At 35.8% G+C, this 20,723-nt stretch overlaps 1 protein-coding gene across 1 annotated transcript in view; it reads right to left on the bottom strand.

Annotated features, from left to right (window-relative positions):
- The window catches only part of RIMS1 (regulating synaptic membrane exocytosis 1), a 474,428-nt gene that overhangs the window by 102,713 nt on the left and 350,992 nt on the right, over positions 1-20,723 (bottom strand). Inside the window, 1 exon segment of the mRNA XM_023513140.1 lies at positions 9,363-9,475. Coding sequence (XP_023368908.1) covers positions 9,363-9,475 — 113 coding nt within the window.

The raw sequence follows: 20,723 nt of genomic DNA, 5'->3' as shown, positions 1-20,723 counted from the left end.
TATAACTTTCATATCATAATGTCTTACTTTCATATTCGTATAACTTTCATATCATAATGTCTTACTTTCATATTCATCCTTACTTGGAGTCAGGCAAATAATTTAAGAAACTTTGATATAATGGTTATCCAACCTCCACAATTCCCCCCTCCACACACATATCCACTACATAAAGATTAAATGTTTAAAATATTTTGGCTACATAGAAATGCCCAAGTTCTGGGAAATTTTCCTGGAATATAAGGCATTTTAATTGGCAAGGGTAAAAACGTTCCAATTTGGTTCCCCTGTGGCCTTGAATGCTTTCAAGTGGATGTTCAAGATTATAGTATAATAATATAAACAATAAAAGAAAACATCTACCCAACATGAGAAACACAAATGCTGTAAATAAATCACACATATTAAGAGAAAATAGCACATTACATCACAGACTTTAAAAATAACGTCCTATGGTTGGTATAGATAGTTAAAATGGAACATTGGTATGGGTGAAAGAGGTCGTGTCTGTAACCACTCACTGCATTCAGAACCACAAGGTCCTGTCTTGATTTACATGTTTACTCCCACTGAACTGACTGAAAATAAAGCTCAGGATTTCCAGCCCCAACACATCACTTCTCAGCATCAGAACTGCCAAACCCAAGAGGAACACTGAAAATATCAGTCACTGACAGATAAGGAAGGAAGGCTCTTGAAAGAATCTGTGTTTACCTTGTCCTCTTGTGCTACACAAAGTTAAATAGCTTTTAAAAACACGTTTGGGTTTCGAGAGAGAACACTGTCTTCCGTTTCAAGGCACTTCGAATGCAGTTTTCACAAGCAGTCACCTTGTCATTAAGGCTTCTCTGGGTGATAACAAAACCAGTGATGGAGGAAGAGCATGTTGTTTACCTCACCACGTTTGCCACAGTTTTTATTATTCCAGTAACAGTTAATGGCTGCTGAATTTACCTCCAAGGGCTTGATGTGACATCACTTGACTAAATTCAATTTGATTTTTGACACTTTCTTCTTACATTTTACAATATTTGGGGGAATATATCCAACTCTAGAGAAAATACATCAAAAGCCTCTCCATGGTTAGAAATCTGCCTGTCTTCTTTATTCTTCTGCACTTTCCCCTCAAAGGACAGAAAGGGGTAAGGATGCTTTCTCTTAATTAGGTCTTTCTTACAAGTTGAGGCTTGGATAATACGTGGTAAACTCTTTGCAGCTTTAAAAGCTTATGATAGATTATGACAGATAAACATTTGAATGGGAGAATAGGTTTAAAACCATCACATCTGACTAGTCCTCTTTAAGCTGCTTCATCTTCTGGGTCCCCAAAGTTTAATGACAACTATATTAATGGGTTTATGCCCCAAAAAGAAATGAGTAAATTAAACACTTTTACTAACAAATCTGTAATACTTATTCATAAATATTTTAAAAAAAAGTGTTCAGGAGAAGCAATGGCCTGGAAAAGTAACCAACTTGCATCTTCATAAGATAAACACGCAGTAATAGAAAATGATTCACCTGGCTTCATGTACATCTACTAAATGATATTAAAAATAAAACTGAAATCCTTTTCTATTTAATGACAATTAAAATAGTGCTGACTGAAAAATACACAAATCAGTTTACTTATTTTAGCAAAAGTCAGTACATAATCTGTTCTTCTGGTTCACAACCATTGTACACTATTAAAATGTATTTAAATTCTATTTATTCAATAACTAATATAACAGGAAGTTACTAAAATTAATGTTTTTCATTTGTTTATATAAACTGCACCTAATGAAAGTTAATATTCATAGTTCCATAGAGAATATCATTTGCATAATTTAGCAGTCAAACTGTTCTTGCCAACACTTGAAAAAGGAAAATACAGATAATTTCTTTGACAATTTTGTTATAGAAATGTGGTACTCAAACGTACAGTTGACTAGAGACAATCCTTAAATAACCCTTATGATCTAGTTACGATAATTGTTACCTATTTTATTAGTGAAACAGGAAAATAAAAAGCATCACAATGCTATTTACTCTTTGTTCCCATTCAAATAATTTTACTGCTTAAACTTTAATTGCCTTTCATTCTCCATGTATCTAAATTACACACTCGTTATGATATAGGAAATTCATATTTGTAGAAAAGACAATATGATTTGTTGTTATGATTCAAAATTGCTTCCAAAAGCCAAAAAGTTAACACACTTAAGAAACACTATCTAAAGGCATATAAGGTTGAAATTTATTATAACAATAACATTTTTTCTCACCTTGAAGTCATTTAAATTCTGGTTCAGTTTTGGTCTTCTTATATCATTATTTCGATGCCCCCAAACTACATTCATGGGCTCTTTAAAACTGTCCAAGAAATGTAGCAGAGAGGGAAAAATTGGCTTACTTTTAGAATGAATAATTTAAAATAGGCCTATAAAGCAGTCTGCGAAATATAAAATGATATGATCTTTCTGATTTCATCCATAAAAGAGGAGGTTAAAGGAGAAATGAAGTACTACAAACATCTTTAGTTCCTCAGTCAACTTAGCAAGCTGGAGATGTGATCTTTATTCAAATACCCTGGGTTTTCTTTTTCAAGGTGCATGTTAATGTGAGGAGCCGATCAGGCCCCTCAGATTTAGCTGAGTGGTAAAATAATTGTGACATCTGGGGAAGGTAGGACAACTAAGCTGGGTTCTCCAAGATTCTGGGCATGAGCTGTGATTATTATGACACTGTGGTGCAGGAGACAGAACGTGGGCCGGAGAATTACAGTCTGGTTCTGCCTCACCGTATCTTTCTTCCCTTTGCATTTCACTAATCCCTTTGACTTTATTTTAATGAAACAGGGATAATAAAGCCTTCCTTGCAGTTGTGTATGTGTTACTATATTTATGCACAGCAAGTCTCAATAAATGTTGGAGAGTCTATAAAACAACATCGTCAAGGACAAGATCTGTGGAGAGGGTGAATGTCTACTTCACCATTCTACCACTTACAACATGAGTGACTGAAAGCTGCCCCAGTCTTTAATCTTTCTACATTTTAGCTTTCTCAGTAAGAAAATGAGGTAAGTGGTATGTCTCAGGTTGTAGTGAAAATACAATGAGGTAAATGTACAAGATTCTTAATCGAGTCACAGACATTTATCAGGTGTTTAATAAATTCTATCTACCACCAGCCATGCTGATAGCATTTTACATTTCTGTTCTGTGACTTTATAAACATATTGTAGAAAATTAATAGACTAGTCCTGTATATTTAGGATGATCAATCATCCCTGTTTCTCCAGAACTGTCCCCAAAGTCTTGCCTCTTGGGAAATGTCTCAATCTCAGGCAAACTGGACCCACACATTGCCCTACAGTTCAGATACAATTCATCAAAACCAAACCTTGACTATGACCCCCTCAGTCTGTTTCTGTCAGCAAGGAATGATGTGTCCTAGTCTTCATTCACCCAGAGAACACTCATGATGACCTGAATCCCCCATTTCTTATAGATCCCAGAAAGACAGACTTCAGCTCACAAAGCGGAATTCCTATGCTGTGAATTTTCCCTTTCTTCTGGCATATATGAGCCTAAAATTTGACTTTAAATACATTTCTTGAACATGCTTCTATCTTTTGTAGGCTTTGAAGCCATTTTTGGTGGCCACACTATGCTATCTTAAATCCCAGAGGAGAGGGCAGCCTCCTTTGCTGCTCTTGGCCTTGTTGGTGCCTTTTGGGATGTGTTTCTTTGGTGGTTTCTCTGCACGTGGTCTGTTCTCTGAGGCAGTTCTAAGCCTGTCTGGAAGGAGTATCTGATGGGGTCATCTCACTTCTCAGTAGGGGAACAACGACCTCATGAAAATGTAACAAGTTGACTTCTCTGTAGAGAAGTCATCCCTGTGCGTATTTCATGCAGACTTTAGATGACACCACTTACAATTTTGTTTTGTTTTGATTAGCTAAGTGTAGCTTTTGACTGGTATTATATATACAGAAGGGCTTTAAATGAAAAATTATTTTCTTTGTTTGGATAAATGAATTAAGTCATGGTCCATTCCTAATATGAAATTCTAAAGATTTATCATACAAAAATTTACCATGCAAACCCAATTAAGTTCTTCTTCACCTAAGTACAAACACATTGACCAATTTTGTACTTTTGAATCAAAAGTCATGTTTTCGATACCTGAGTCAAAAATGCAGGATGGCCAGAAATCCAGGTAAAATCTAGAGACTGAAACATCTTGACCGTATGAAATGATATTTTATTGTTCATTATTTTATTATTCTACTTATTGGCTAATATGTCAGGTACCCTGCCAGAATATGTATATCATGTGCTTAAATATAAATATAATTACAGTATATTTTTATATATTCATATTAAAATAAGTAATTGAATATTATGTTTTATTTTATATTTTTAATATGAAGATACATAACATATACCTAAATATATTAAGAGTTAGGTATAATATATTTGGGATTTGTGTTTATTAGAATAAGATAAACCAAAGCGTAGCGGAAGGAAGTCCAAAGTAGGAGGCCTGGGATTTAGAGTGAATGGGCAAATCTCTTAATCTCTCTAACCCTGAGTTTCCTCATTCCTAAAATAGAGATGATGCTGTTTTTAGGACTAGCTTTAAGGGGTACTACGGGCAACAAATTAACTCCAATCATTAATCTACTTTCAAATATTGAGAAAATGTACTTTTATTAAAACTATACAGAGTTGTATAGTGTTTATGTATTATTTGCATTATTACATTAAGCTTAAACTCACGTTTAAATAAGTATAAGTCCAAAAGTAACTCTGAATAGGTAGATGTGTGGACAGCATGGGAGTGTGGGGTGAGGCCTGCAATCTACTTAAAACTCAAGTGCAAAGACCAACAATAAAATGTAATCCAAAAGGGTAGTTAAGAAGAAGGTCAGCAATGTGGTTTTCTGTTCTGTGTCCTTCAGGACAGTTGACTGGCCATCACACTAATATTGAGGCCAGGAAGGGCAGCATTTAGGTAGCTCCTTCCCAGATGGATGGTCACAGCAGGGGCCCCAACATCCACTAAGGTGTCTGCTATCTGGCAGGCGAAACCCAGGGGTTTTCTACTTCTTTGCTTCAGCTATTACCCTGAATAGAAGGTAAGAATTAAATCCTTTATCTATGAGAACGGGGGAATGCAAACAAACAACCCGAAAGAAAGAATACGTTATTATTTTCTAGGGAAAATTGTTTTCTAGTTGTCAGTATGAATAAATTCATTTTGAAACAAAAATATTATTAATGTGAAAGCAATTTCTTCCTCTGTTGATGTGAATGCACACAGGAGGAAATAATTAATACCAAGTTTCCAATAAATCATTTTAGAGAAATAACTACCTGTTTAATAATTTTGCTCACTTTTTAATAAATACAGTTCTATATATATGAAAATCTCTCATACATTATTTTTTAAAGTAACAATATTAAATAGTTAAAAAATTGCATTAATATTTACCTTTTGTGGAAGAGTTATATTTTTCTTGTTCTTCAATGAATTAAATGCACATAATGATGGAAACAAAAGAAAGAAATCAGCAAATTTATAGTTAGACATGGAAATGTGAATTAACACAAGGGCATGAATAATAAAAATGCATAACATATAATGTGACATGACAAGTTGCAATGACAAACCATGACAAGTCCCAATATGGCACTAAAATTAATAAAAAAAATGAATATAGCAATTTAAAGATTTAAAATAAACCAAAAAACACTGACTAGTATACTTGGATAGACTCTTTTCATGCCTTTTAAGAACTGTGTATTTCGGCACCAATTTTACTAAAACATTTAAACTTTAATCTATTTTGATTTTATCATAGAAGTATTTAAAAGCATACTTAATATTTGTCATAAAACTTTAGTCACTTCAAAAATGACAGATAGCAGCTGATTTGAAAGCTCCTATGATAAATGAAGAAATTAATTTTATTTTCGGACTAAATCGGAGGCATTTCCTTTGCACTGTGGAAACTATCCTGTAACTTTTCCCACAGAACAATCTACAGTCTAGTGTAAGTCATCCTTTCTTCCTTCTCAAATCCATTGTATTAAAATAAACCAGAGGGAAGCTATTTGCTTTTAGACATGATATTCCTGAAGTTGATAAGGCTTTATAATATTCACCTCTGTGTTGGCATCCGTGTTAGTGAGTGACAATGGCTTATCTGTGTATTTCTGACAGGGAAGTCATTTGAGTTTTAAGTAGTAGTTAGAGTAGTAGAACACATAAAAATATAACTGGCCCATCAATAAGTGTCAGTGTAAGAATGATCTTTAAATGCTTCTTTAAACATCAAATTAAGCATAAAAAAACACACATGGTTTGTTACAGAGACCCATACCAATTACGTTGGCTTTAGCCATTCTGTAGAGGGCTACACTGGACTACAATGTTCAGATATAAGCAGAGAAATTTCATGGATGTTTTTACTTTCAATTGCTACATATCATTATAGTTACCTAAATTATAAGGCTTCATTTTTCTACTTTACCTCAAAATCTGTATTGTGACCCGAGCTTGCTTTTCTCCTAAACCCACTTTAATATAATCAGACTATGTAGCAAACAGGATAGTATTATTCCCAATTAATTTTTGAAAGAAAATTTATAATAATTTTTTAAAAAATTAAGCAAATAAGTCTATTCAGATTATATGCTAGCATTTAAAATATGAGATAATTGCTTTTATAGTATGAAAAGAGTAAATTTGATTCAAAGGAACAAAAAAACACATATCCAGCCATAATCAAATTGTCACTGCACACATCAAACAGTAATCAAAACAATAATGTAGATAACTGTATCCACAAACTATGTACAAATAAAAAAATTATAAGTGCATCAAAAAGTCGTATAACTATCCAGGAATCTATCTGATTCGAAATATTTATTCTTACCAATCAGTTGTTTATCAACTCAGCTATTTTTTTTTTTTTAAAGAAAACTGCCCTTTGTTAAAGAGAAAAGACAAACAAAAAAGAATATTGGAAGGAGGTCAAGAGCAGTAGAGGCTTAACTGTAAATAAACTGTAGCCAGCATTAATTATCATAGGAGATACAGCTTAAGTTTAACAAATACTATCACAAAGATAAAATGACTTATTTCTATAGCCTTATGGATAGCCATGACATCAATCTTAAAACAGAATGTGTTAAATCCTACCTAACTCATAAACCAAAGTAGAAACTAATTTTTGAAACCATATTTCCGGACAAACAAAGCAGTCGTGGGAACTGTTCCGTTTGAAATCGGCCCATAAGGAGATGACAGACAGTGTGACCATCAACCAAACACCCCAAAGCACACGGTAACGTCACACGAGCCACCAGACCTACTTGATTTACAGCAGAACACGTAGATACAATGATACATGTTTGTTATCACATTTTAAAAAAGCTATATGTGTGTAACTCTTAAGATCATATATGTCTGGTATCTCAAATGACCAGAAGTATTGATTAGTGTATTTGTATTATTAAATATTGAAATAAGCCCAGCAATGTCTTTTTCATTCAATCCTTTCCTTTCTTCCCACCTCAATTCAATCCTTATAAATTGATGATTTCTCTGAAAGACAATTGTGAATAGGAATATCATAAACAGTAGCATTGATATGAATAGAACATAAGCTTTTTAAAAAAACCCCAAATCCAACATACAATCCAATTGACTTTATAGAAGCAGTTCTTATTTCTACAGAAATAATATAACTATAGTCTCATTACATGAGAGTCATACACAATACCCACAGAGTATTTTATTTGCAACTGGAGGAAATGCAAAGAATTTCAGAAGCACGTGACTTTTTGAATATCAAAATATGGCCAGTAACGCCGAGTTGGTAGCTAAACACCAAAGTTTGCAGTTCTTTTAGTTGTGCAACAGGAGTTCATGAATGGATAGTTTAAATAAATACTAATTTTGACTTTTAAAAACTAAATTTTAAAACAATTTCCTCTGGGTTACTGTTAGGGTTTTAAGAGCATTGATTATAAATAATCTTATCAAAATGTTCCCAGAAAAAAGAAATTTTGTTAAACATGCATATTGATAATTCCAATTAATTAACTTCTATTTTAGAAAAGAAAGCCAGAGATTCATAAGGCATCATATTTTTCTGATTACCTAAATAGCTATCCTTATAGCAACCCTGCACACTAGTATATGATATATCAACAGGATGTATTTTTAAAAATATAAATTCAGAGTTTACTATATTACTCTATTAGTAAACTGATACCTTTTAAAATGTATACTGATTTTTCTATAAAGAAGTATTGCGCACGGGAAACCATGCCATATCAATCTTTGAACCAATGCACTTATCTTCTTAAATCTTTAACATTTCTGTGTACATTCAGTAAGGCGCTTCAGTTAGGTGAGGAAAAAAGGGTTTTCAGAATCCTTAATAGAGAATGAAATGCAAGTTGTACATCATCCACAACCAACACCACTGGAAAAAATACTCAATATGTTAACCTTTTTGTTATTTCATAGGGATAAAGCTTTTCAATAAATGTTTTAAATGTAAGTCCACTGCATTTATACTGTGAGCTCAAACGAAGAATTATTACAGTAAATTGCTTAACAAATTTCTGATAAAAATATGTGACAACGAATCCTGGTAACAAATCATTTCACCTACTTAAAAAGGAGATAGCACTTTGGGTCCCATGAAGAATACTGACTACTTTGACTCAGTATGCAAATCCTCTAACTCAGACAGTTGGGGGAAATTAGTTTCTACCATCAAATCACATACACTCCCTCTCGCTCGCTCTCTGAAAATAAAACACAGTGTACCCAGGCATTAAATAAGGGCATCTTAAACCACAGGAGGTGTTGAAAAGATAGTAAAATATGTGTTCTAAGCCATTTTTCGTCATCAAATTTACTTAAAAATACAGCATACTGTCAATCAAGTTAAAATTAAGAATTGTAGTAGTAAAGTATCCAGTATGATCAAATGTCTAACTTTTTAAAAAATGTTGCAAAAGGGAAAGTATTCTTTTAACACAAAACTATGCTAAGTTTTTTAATTTTTTTTTTTTTTCTTTTTTCTTTTTGCCAAGTTGGAAAAAAAAAAGTGCTTCTAGACTTCAATTCCTTCTGTTAAACAACACTTAAAATTCATTCATTCACTCACGTAGTAAAAACCAAGTACATGCCCTGAGCCATTGCAACTAGGTGCCGGAGGTAAAATTCCAAGGAGCTTCTTCAGATTTAGCAAATTACGTGTAATCCAAATACCTTTCATGTAATAAAGAGAATATAAAAAGAGGTTCAATAAATCCAACATTTTTGGACAATGACGTCTCTTTATCGGATACCTTGTTCTATACTGCCACTTCTCACGGGCACTTGTGGGAGCTGTCTTCCCCTGCGACTGCTGAATGACGTGTCTGCCGGAGGGGACTGGGTTGGACTTTCCTGTCGGTGCATTCTGTAGGCAAAAACAGAGAGGGATGAAATGATAAAACTCCAGTACAGCCTGACAAAAATATTTCCCGCTTTCCCGTCACTATTAAAATAAACACAACCCCCTTAATTGGGCCAATGAAAGCAAAATCAAGTACTTTTTATGATATGTGTAAAAGGAATACTATGAAAACAGGCTGAAAGAGACAGGGCAAAGTCAGCCACACACAGTCTGCAAATGGAATTCCTGACCAGAGTGGAATCGGATCTGCTCCTTTCCATAAACTTTCTAGGAAGTTGTGCTTTCTGGGAAAGTTATTCATTTTTGGTGGTACCAAGCCAAATATATCTAATCACAGCCTCTGGATCTTAACAATGTGGATAAATTAGTTAAGAAAGGCTGTTGCCTAAATTCTTCCTATTAAATCGGATCAGTATATATTCTAGAATTATTTCTAACTTTAGAATAATTCTAACTACAGACTTTGGTAAATTACGACTCACTTGTTCTTCATTTTTAAATAGTAAAAAATTGATAAATATTTAAAATAACCTTGGACTACATGTCATAATATGTAGTGTTACAAGGATGGAAATTACAAATGAAAGCACGAGAAGTGTGCAGAGATATTATTACTGCCCAAGATTAAGCTGACTTCCATCTGCTGGTGTTCAAACGTTGTTTTTAACTGCACGATTTTAAAATTCTCTCAGATTGTACTGAATACGCAAGAAAAGCTTTTATTTTTAAATTTATCTTATACTTTAAAAATATATATATGTACTTTTAATTCCAGATAATTGACCATACATAATTTCACATAATTAAAAAAAGTCTATATGAATATGCCACAAACAGATGAAAGGACGTCACACAGCCAAATTTAATTTCCACTGATGGCTAATTGGCAGAAACTATAGAAAACCACTAGCACAGTGAATATAAATGCAGGTAATAGAGGATGTGAGAGAGGTTTAAGTGTCACAAAGAAAGGATTAAAAATCATAGTGTCATAATGAGTGAAAGCTTCGAGTGCTCAGGAAGGTACAACACCAACACCAACACCCCGAGGCAGGACACGAATGCTGGGCTGGACACTGAGTAGCGACCTTGTCAGAAGCGGAGAAGGTGGCGCCGACCCTCCAGGGGCAAGGTGGTGCCTAGAACACAGTGTTCTGACACTAGAGTGCTCACTTGACCTTGAGCGAGGGGGATGCTTTCCCCTAAGGACTGGCTGATCAGTCGCTCTTGGGGCTGCGTGTCCCCTTCTAGAAAGACATGGTGGGAGAACCCTAAAACATTAGGGCCAAAAAAGATCTTCAGTCAGCAGGTGCACATTAACTTTGATAGCAACATATTTGTCCGCGGAAAACCTGATTACTCTTACCAGACAATGATTTTTAAAGGACCAGAAGAAAACCCATCACATAATTACTGAACTGGAAATCCAATCAAACCGACAAGTTGTTTTTGCAAATGTGAATGCCATGTGTTTTTTAAAGGGTAATCTAGGTTGCTCTATTATGATAAATCTCTTTTAAAGTTCCCCAAGGGCAGAGACTTTTGTCTCTTGTTCTTTTTTGGAACTCTATCTCCATTGCCTAGAACACAGCTGTACAGAGAGCAAGAGCTCAGTGAACACGCTGATTGAATGAGTGAATATAACAATTAGAACGGTGAGCACAGGAGCACATTAAGTATTTGCATTTAAGAAGCAATGCTGTAGAACCGTGTGTATATTTTTACAATGTTCATAATTTTACTCTGTATTAAGCAAATCCACTCCAAACACATCTCCAAAGAAGGATGCCTTCTGAGGTTAACCTACGCAGACCAAAAACCAAAATAATATAAGAAGATGGACACTGTTTCACTAATTATACAACTGATGAATGCAAACAGCTCATACACAGATAAAAACATGTTTCTCATATACAGTGTAATAACAGCTGAAAAAGTATCTGTCAATAAATTGATAGTTACTGTAATATGGTGCTCAAAATTGTTATAAAGCTAAATTAATTAAGGACTAATAATTTAAAATATGTATAGATGTACTTATTTTAAAAATATGCTTTTGACTTTTTCATCATTTTAGGTATGTATCTTAAATAACATGCATAATTAAAACACTGATACATATTATTTTTACAGAAGGAATTAACACCTCACACCTTTTCAAGCAATTCACTTAAAAGTATGTGAAAATAAAGACTACCTGCGTAGCCGCAAAAGTAGATAAATGAGTGCTTTACTTAACTTGTATTCAGACTGACAGGTTTTCTGTTAAGTAAAATAATTTTTACAGATACAGTAATTTTGATTTGGGGTGTCTTATCCATTTTATGACAAAAAAATGGGAAAATGTCAGGCTGTAGAGGACAAAGAGCTGCACGCCTCAGGTCTGCAATACAGGTGCCCTTTAGCTTCTCAGGCTATGAATTGGTGCCTTGTCAGACCTAACTCAGACCTTGAAACGTGGACTGCAACCTCAACTTCCTAACTAAAGTATAAAGGAACTGACCATGTTCTGATATTAAACTGTTCATTCATTCCAGACGGACTTTCCACGCAACCCAACTGTAGGTTACAGGGGACGGATTACATGATCAAGTCCTTTCCAACGACAGAGCCATTTCCATGAGAATAAACTTCAAGGAATCCTTGTGTAAAATACACTTACTATATATGGTTTAGAGCTTGAGTTATATATTTTCTACTCTAGTACTAAGACATTTCAGGGATATGCAACTTCACTAAAGTCTTCTGTATTCCTCAGCGCAATTCATAAACACTAAAACAACAACTTGAAAGTGGCTTGAAGTGTAAATAATTTGGGTGAACTTTGTGTGCCATCAAACTAAATGGAAAAGTATAAGAAGCATTTTCAGGGGCAAATAAATGACTTCCTGGGTCAATCTCACAGTTTGACAAGTGTGACTTAAATTGCTATCTCCTGAGCCTCAGGGTTTACAGGGCCTGAAAACAGCCTGCAGTGTTTAAGGGTAATCATTTAGCATAAGATGCTTTTTTTTTTCTTTTTCGTGAACTAAATGTCCCTCAATAAGGAAGCAGTTCCTGCCACCAGCCACTCTCTAACAAGAATGAAGCACAGAGGCACTTTGCCTGAGAAAGAGAGAGGAATGTGGCAGCCAGGCTGAATTACAGGAAGGGGAAGTGGAGCGAGAGGAAACACTTTCAGAGAGAAGAGCAAGATTTTGCAGAGGGAGACAGTGGAACCAAGTATACAGTTTGTTGGAGGCAAGAGGAAAGGAGAATCGATCGAGAAATTCTGAGGTATAGGAATGTGAAGCTGAAAGAAACCAGGCGGTTGAGCCGTGATCTTTCCAATGAGATGGGATGTGCTAAGCATGTAGGGTGTAAGAGTAATGAAAGGGATTTAGAATCCACATGGGAGAGACTGGAGCAGAGAGGGAGTGATGAATAAGTAAAATGATAGCAACAGCTGCTCTTTACTGAGCAGCCGTGTGGGACCGTCTGTACGTGTCAGATACTGAATGTCCGTGTACGTATGTGCACGTGTATATAATGATTCATATGCGTACATGTGTACTTCTGTATTCTTACACACAGTGAAGTGTTGTTATTATTCTTTAGAGATGAAAAACTGAGGATTATCAAGCGACTTGTTCGTTTTAGCAAGTGGGGGAGAGGGCTGCAGGAGCCACAAAGGTCTATTGAGCTCCAGTGTATAGATGTACTTACAAAGTGCTTACTCTTTGTCTGACTAGTGAGACAGAGTATGTTTCTGTATCTTGAGATGAAAAACAGTAATTTCACATCTCAGGATATACCATTGATCTTGTAACACAAAACATAAATATATGTCCAAGTATAAAATTGTTGGGTAGGACTTATCACAATTATGTTATGAGAATTTGTAGGATCAAATGTATGGTCAATGGCATTTAGTACCCACTCTGTCATCCTAAAAATACATGAGGCTTGTAGAACTAAATTCCAATTCAAACTTAATCATGTCTAACTTTGGCCCACTATCTCCAAACGCCTATCTAAACATTCATTGCTGAGTTCAATCTATGCTTACTCTCTTTATCTAAGACTATTGTCTTGACTTGGACTCTAGTAAAACGCATTCTTCACCAAAACCTCATGTTTTTAGCAACATGTTTTTATTGCTTCAAATGGACATAAGATATACTGCTTCTACGAATGCCAAAAATTGTAGTTCTGGGTTTTTTAAAGTGACTTGTTAAGGGTTGGCCATTTATGCAGTATTTAAAGGTCAATTTTCCAAAATGATTCCACCTACGGTGGTCCCTCCCTGGTCTGCACAGGCTTCTTCTAATAGCAGTAGCGCAACATAAAATGCATATTCAAACAATTCTCAATAGTATAAAGCAAGCCGTCCCAGGTAGGATGTAGGGAGAAAATTCCACAAGAAGTCAAGACACTAGAATGGAATGCTGAAAAAAATGCTAGCAATTTTCACAGCTGCATTCACATGAAGGTGAAAAACTAAGCTTTTACTAAGGATTTTTCCTCCAAATATGAAGAATTATGAGTGGTCTAAGACTAGTGTCTTGACTTGGGCACTACTGATCAAAATATTTTCATGTAAGTTTATTCCGCATGAGGATAAGTGTGTTGAGGCTAACAAACAGCCTTTAAAATTACGATCATTAAAGAGCAAATTTTTCCAGGAGCCAAAGCATGACTGTGTGATGTGACTCCTTTGGGAAGTTATGAATTCTCACAGACCAAGAATCTGTGTCCAAAGCATTGACACTGTGACTGTAGTTAACCCGTAGCTAGATATAAACCCAATGTATCTTCTGAAGACGTAGAGCTAATTCTAGGTCAGTTCTTCTTTTCCAACTAACTAATTGATCTTTCACTTATAAACTAGGTGTGTAATTTATGCTCTCACAAAATCAGTGAAGAGTTTTAATTATGATCAAATAAAGGTACACATTAAAAAGTTAGAGGTTTCTATTTTAAAGTCTACAAAGTAAATGCAAGAGTAATATGAACAAGGTCCTTAAGCAGCAAACATTGAGAATGGAAGGCAATGCTTTGCTATTCTTATTGTACTGAGGGAGGACCTGTGCTTATCCACAGAGGATTTTCAGAGATGTACAGTCAGACACCCAAATATCACTCATCTGAAGCTATGAGCCTTTACTTGACTCTAAAATCATCTATCATTTTTTAAAAAATAGTATCCTACTGTCAAAAAATCTTGCCTATGATATAGCCTAAACATAAAACTGAACATAGCAATCACTCAACTGGTATTTGTTAAATTAATGGCATAATATTGGTTGAAATAAAAAGAAGATAACGTTGAGATGCCTGTCCAAATAATTGAAATTCTGAGTGTGGTGGGAGGCTGGGAATAATGGTTGAAGATTGAAAATTTGTCTCAAGGACTGAAATGACTTACAAAGGTAGTAGAGAAATTGCAATTAGCTGAGTTGAAATTAAAGAATGTGAAAATAGAAACATAATTAGATTTGTTTCATTATAGGTTGACTAGTCATCTTCATTTCCTTCCTGAAAGTCCAACTTCCTTTTTCTAGTCAACACTTTTTTTAGGCCCCCGTATCCTTATTCTCTTGTGACTCACGTTCCCTAAACAGCTGATATCTCTGTGGACCACTGGCCGGGAGTAAATTTCATCTTCTGTAACCCACACCCTTGACAGCGTCATGCTTGTTCAATTCAGTGCCAATATCCTCTATTTTGTTCATTGAACTTAACACATAGTTGGCACATATTTGGTAACAGAACGAACCATGGAATTGTGCAGATTCTATCTCAACCAAGGCTACTGGGATAGCCAGCTTGGTGCCTGGCCTCAACCCCTGGATCTTCTAATCCCCTTCAAAAAGGCTGTCAAAGCCATCTATAAAATGAAACTCAAAACTGACCCTCTGTTTCCCAGGTTTAAACAACTGCAAGTCAATGAGGGACAGCAGTCAGGGACATGTAAGAACAAGCAGTCCCGGGACTGCCCTCCCCATTGGTATGTGACTTTAACGCACATCAATGGCTCACAGACGCATAAAGAACTTGAAATCTGTAGCATGGCATTACCATGGCATGGTTATACCACTTGTTTAACTTACTCTCAAGATTTCTCCTATTTTCAGCTCTTTTCTATTTTCTGAATCCTGTTCTCCATTCCAAAATTGGTATAGTTTCCTCAAAGTCAAAAATATATTTCCAGTCTTGGTGTTTTCCCCCATTATTTCCTCTCAGGGAATAGTCTACTCCTCACATATACTTTCATCTCCCTGGATTTGCTCAAGTGATGTCAATTCCTAGTTCCATCCTTACCCACCCCTTTCTCTGTGGTTTCACTGTACCTATACACACCTCTTTAATCACTTCTACGACACTCGAAGATGTTCTTTAATTTATATCTGTGTCTCTCTACAGGCTCTCAATAATTTCTGGATAAATGACCAGGGGAATGGATATATGCTACTTGGACTTTTAGGTGTTTTTCACCTATGTGAAAAAATGCCAATGTGTTGCACCTAAAATACTCTAAAACTTTCTGAGATTGGACAAATTGCAAGCAAAAGGTGAGCAATACCTTATAATTTTTACATTAACTCAGCATATGTCTTTTGCTGTAATATACAAGTATGATCTCAGATTATGCATTTGTAGAAAGAGATTTTTTAAAAGATAACATTATTGAGATAACTGAGGCACCCAAAATATTTGCACATCCCAGATTCTACATTCATTGGTAACATTTAAAATGAGCTCAGAAACAAAGCTGATATCCTAAGGTGCCTGGAGGAATAAAAATAGATTCAGTTTTCATTAGTAATCAGAATGATCATTAAGAGAAATAGATATTTTTTAAACCCTAACATTTAAGGGCTGTCTTCAAATCAACTTCCTCTTATTTCATCAATGAGACCATTCCATTACAAGGATAAATTCAGTTATATGAATGTATTTAAACATCACAATCTAGGTTTAAGAACTGATTATGCAAAACGCAGAGTGAGGACATCCCGAATACATTAGTAAAACAGAAGATGGCAGCACAGCACAACAGCAAGCCTACCTTTCTGCATCAGAGGCAGTGCCTTTCCTAGTCTGTTTTTGGATGCTAGATCTTTCAGACTTTCTGGAGTGCCTGTGGAATGAAATGTTAAAGAAACACAAAATATATGATGAATCAAGCTACATTAATATCATACAATGATAAAAGCAACAGACATGAGAGATGGCAACTATCTTACCTAAATGGTTTTGTCAATACTTTCCAAAATTAAAAAAAAAAAATTAAAAATCAGAATTGGTGCCATGTGGAAAATATAAGTTGCCCAGTAGGAGAAATAAGAAGCCGGTATTTCATTAGTGCAGACAGGTATGTCCACGGTGATAGGAGCCTGCTGAGCAACTTGGCCTTAACCCACTGGTGAGTAAACACTTACAATGGTGAAACGTAATGATGGGAGATGCGATGGCGGTGATGGTGGAGGTGCTGAAAGACCCCAAGGGAGTGAAGCGCCCTCTACTTTTACAAGTCGAAACTTGGTACTAGAAGGATTTTTTGTTTGTCTTATCCCCCACAAAATAATGAGGGAATGAGAAGTTAAAGTGTTTATATCAACTTTTAAAATTATTTTTTAATTATTGTAAAGACACTTTTGTAAACCACATGCTATCTTTTTAAAAGAGCACACGGCATTTTAACTGCATGTCACAAATCAAAGAATAACCTCCTCAATTTATTCTGCTTTCCAATTATACGAATGTGCGTGACATCTGAAACTTGAAATACATTTTCCCATAGAAATAACATTTATATGCAGATCTCACTTCCCCGAGGTGGCTGACATGTGCCTGTGGAAGTTTAAAATGTTTGAACTACTATATATTTGTCATAAATGGTACAAAATATTGTGGATAAAAACAATTAAAGAAGAGAAACCATAAGAATGTGTATTTTTATGTTACTTATAATCAATATTACTTATTGATTCTCTACAGTTTATGCTTGTTTTTCTTTCCTGATATATTTTTCCTCCAACAATTCTGAGACAACTGTCTGTCTCTACTTACTGATATCATCCATCCTAAGGGCCCACAGTGGGACTGCTCATCTCTCTCTATCTCTTCCACTTTTGCTAGAATACGAATTCACGCTATTTCGACCTTTCAACTCAGGATTTCAACTTTGTGTGGTTCAGCCTTATGTTCCTCTGACAGCCCACATCTATGGGAAAAAAGGGGAGACTAGGGGGTGACATTTTCCACTTACCACATTACCTTACTGGTTGGAAGAAAAAAGAGGGCACTTGATATACTGAAGGGTAATTCTATGCAGGCACTGAGGGAGGCATGAATGGAATTAATCTCTATGACAAACTTTTAAGAAGGTGTCATCTTTATTTTATAGATGAAGGAACAGGCTCAGGGCAAGGGCACTCAGGAAGTAAGAAAGCTAGGATTAAATATAAGTCCATCCAACTCCCAAGCTGCCTTTGCAAAGACAGTGCAGGAGGTAGATTCTGTCACGTGTCCCATGGGTACACCTTTGTTTAAGATGGAAGAAACCATGAACTCTGTCCCAGGCCTGAGAAAGCACTAACAGGTGAATCTCTCTCTGCCATCAGGTTCTTATTTATGTTACTGATCACTCAGTTAGGAAGGAGATGAAAGGGTGGCTGGAGAAGCACCTAGGACTTGACTAAAATCAGTGGGAGCTGGTGGTCAGGATGGGAAGCTTGTTCCTGAAGTGTAAGGACGGCATAAGTACAATGGGAGGATCAGAAGGAGGAGGAGAGAGGTAGAGTGAACGGGTCTGCAGGTCCAGGAGGATCTCAAAATACAAAGCAGTATATAGTCATAAGAAATTTAGACTTGGTCCCAACAGTGTTCCATACAACAGCCTGGGAGAGCAAATGCTCCTTTTCTCAGAGAATCGTCAGCACAGGGAGAGGAGAGGAGAGAAATCTCGAGAAGACCTATGAAACTCACTGTCGTTAAGGGTTTGTAACTCACTGGCTCAGTTATTCATTCAACAAATATTTGTGGATCATAGGCACTAGATGCTTAGAATATGTTTGTTTTAAAAAAACTCTACCCTCAAGAAATCTATACTTCGTTGGTGGATGATAAAAAAAATAAACAAACCAAAAGGAATCTCAACAAGGACATGATAAAGTATGAGACAGGAGGATACATGCTAACATCAACAACAACAAAATATAAACCAGGGCAGAAAGGACCAGAAGCAGGGGGTGAGACGGGGGTTCAGGTGTTGACTGCAATTTTAAGTAGGGTGGTTGGGAAGGATTTACACATGGTGATATTTTAGCAAAGACTGAAGGTGAGGGAGTTAATAATATATATGGAGAGTTAATAATATATCTAGGAGAAGAATACCCCAGGAAGAGGAAACAGCAAGTGGATAGGCCCTAAAGCAGGGCTGTGTGGTAAGTTCAAGGACTAGTGAAGAGGCCAGTATGGCCGGAGTCAAGAGATGAGTCAGACGAGAAAAGTTCAAAGGAGGACGAGGGACTGCGCAGAATCTGGTGGGCTTCTGTACAAAATGCACAATGAAAAGGTTATAGGCAACTTTCTTTTTATCCCTAGTAATGTCTAGTTAATCTTTCCAGACCCAATTAAGATTTCACATTGTCTGTGAAACTTTCAAACTCTTCCTCCTCTTTTCATATCCTAAAGCTTAATGAATTCATATACTTAGACTGACTGTGACAGTGATTGATGATGGTGGTGAGAACGACAATGATGATGACGGCGCTGATCATGTTTAACGCTTCCTAAGAGCTTTTTTGGTGCTAACATCATCATACTTCATCTGCATCGTCGCAATTAATCTTCTTCCCCATGTGAAGAGGCAGGAACTACATTTTATCCTTTTTAAGGATGAGATTGAGTATTGGACAGGTTAAACAATTTGTTCTAGCTTACATAGTTATTCAATGTCAAGCCAGGAGGTGAACTGAGAGTCCATATTTTCAACGGGAGTAATCATGTTGCATCTGTGACATAAACACCACTGGACAGAGTCACATTGTGTTCAATCTTGGCTGTTTCTGTCTCAGTGGGTGACTTCAGTCAAGCTCCTTCACCTCCCTGCGCTTCAGGGCTCTTTATTTTTAAAACTTGAAAAGTGGCAATAGTTTTATCATCTTCTAATTTTAAATATGTTGATATCACTTAGTATTTGTATTGCAGTATTTGCATTATTATATAGAACTAGGATTTGTAGTAGTTTCAGCCTTACTTAAAATAGCAAGTGTGGTAACTCCAATTAAAGTATCATTTAAAATAATGTATGTTTGTTTTGTGAAGGAAAATACTCTTATTCCTTTATAACTAGGGTGACCAGATGTCCCGCTTTCTAACAATTCGTCCCCGCGTTTTAAAAAAGTCCCGATTTTTGGAAAGAATGCACGAACGGGTGGGAGAACAGGAAGAGAATATAATATACGGTTTTTGGCTGCCATGTGGCTATTTCGCCAGGATATGAGTTTTATATTATTTTTGTTAATTTTATGTTAAACTGTAATAATAACAAGTAATTGTTGAGAAGTGATTATCAAGAACTGCTTATCAAAGTTTGCATTGTTGTCAGGCTCTGCCCCACCCCTGGGCCATGTTGTCCTGCTTTACCAATGTTAAAATCTGGTTACCCTATCTATAACAGTATAAAACAGAGAGCCAGTGCTCCTTAGTTAATGACAAATATTCTTGCTCATAATCAAATATTTTAGAATTTTTTTTTTTTTTGAGACAGTCTCACTTTGTCATTCTTGGTAGAGTGTCGTGGCATCATTGCTCACAACCACCTCAACGTCTTGGGCTCAAGTGATTCTCTTGCCTTATCCTCCAAGTAGCTGGGGCCATAGGCACCTGCCACGACACCCGGCTATTTTTAGAGAAGATGTCTCGCTCTTGGTCAGGCTGGTCTTGAACCTGTGAGCTCAGGCAATCAATGCATGTCAGCCTTCCGGAGTGCTAGGATTACAGGCATGAGCCACAGCACCTGGCCTCAAACCTTTTAGTTTTTAACCCTCTTTTTAAGGTTACTCTATTTGTCTCTTCAAATACATTTAAAATTAACTTTCATTGAAGAGTCTTCTAAAACTATCTACAAAATATCTATCATTTCACGTAAAGCAAGAACAGAGAAGAAAATAGCAAATTCTAACCTCTTTTCTTCCTCCAAACTTGTTATAGCTAAAAATACAATGCATATTTTTTAACACAGCTATTTCATAGAGTAAGT

The sequence above is a fragment of the Otolemur garnettii genome, unplaced genomic scaffold, assembly GCF_000181295.1.
Source record: "Otolemur garnettii isolate 467f Iridium unplaced genomic scaffold, OtoGar3 scaffold00035, whole genome shotgun sequence".
In the NCBI taxonomy this organism is placed as follows: domain Eukaryota; kingdom Metazoa; phylum Chordata; class Mammalia; order Primates; family Galagidae; genus Otolemur; species Otolemur garnettii.
This window is presented reverse-complemented; position numbering and strand designations above follow the sequence as displayed.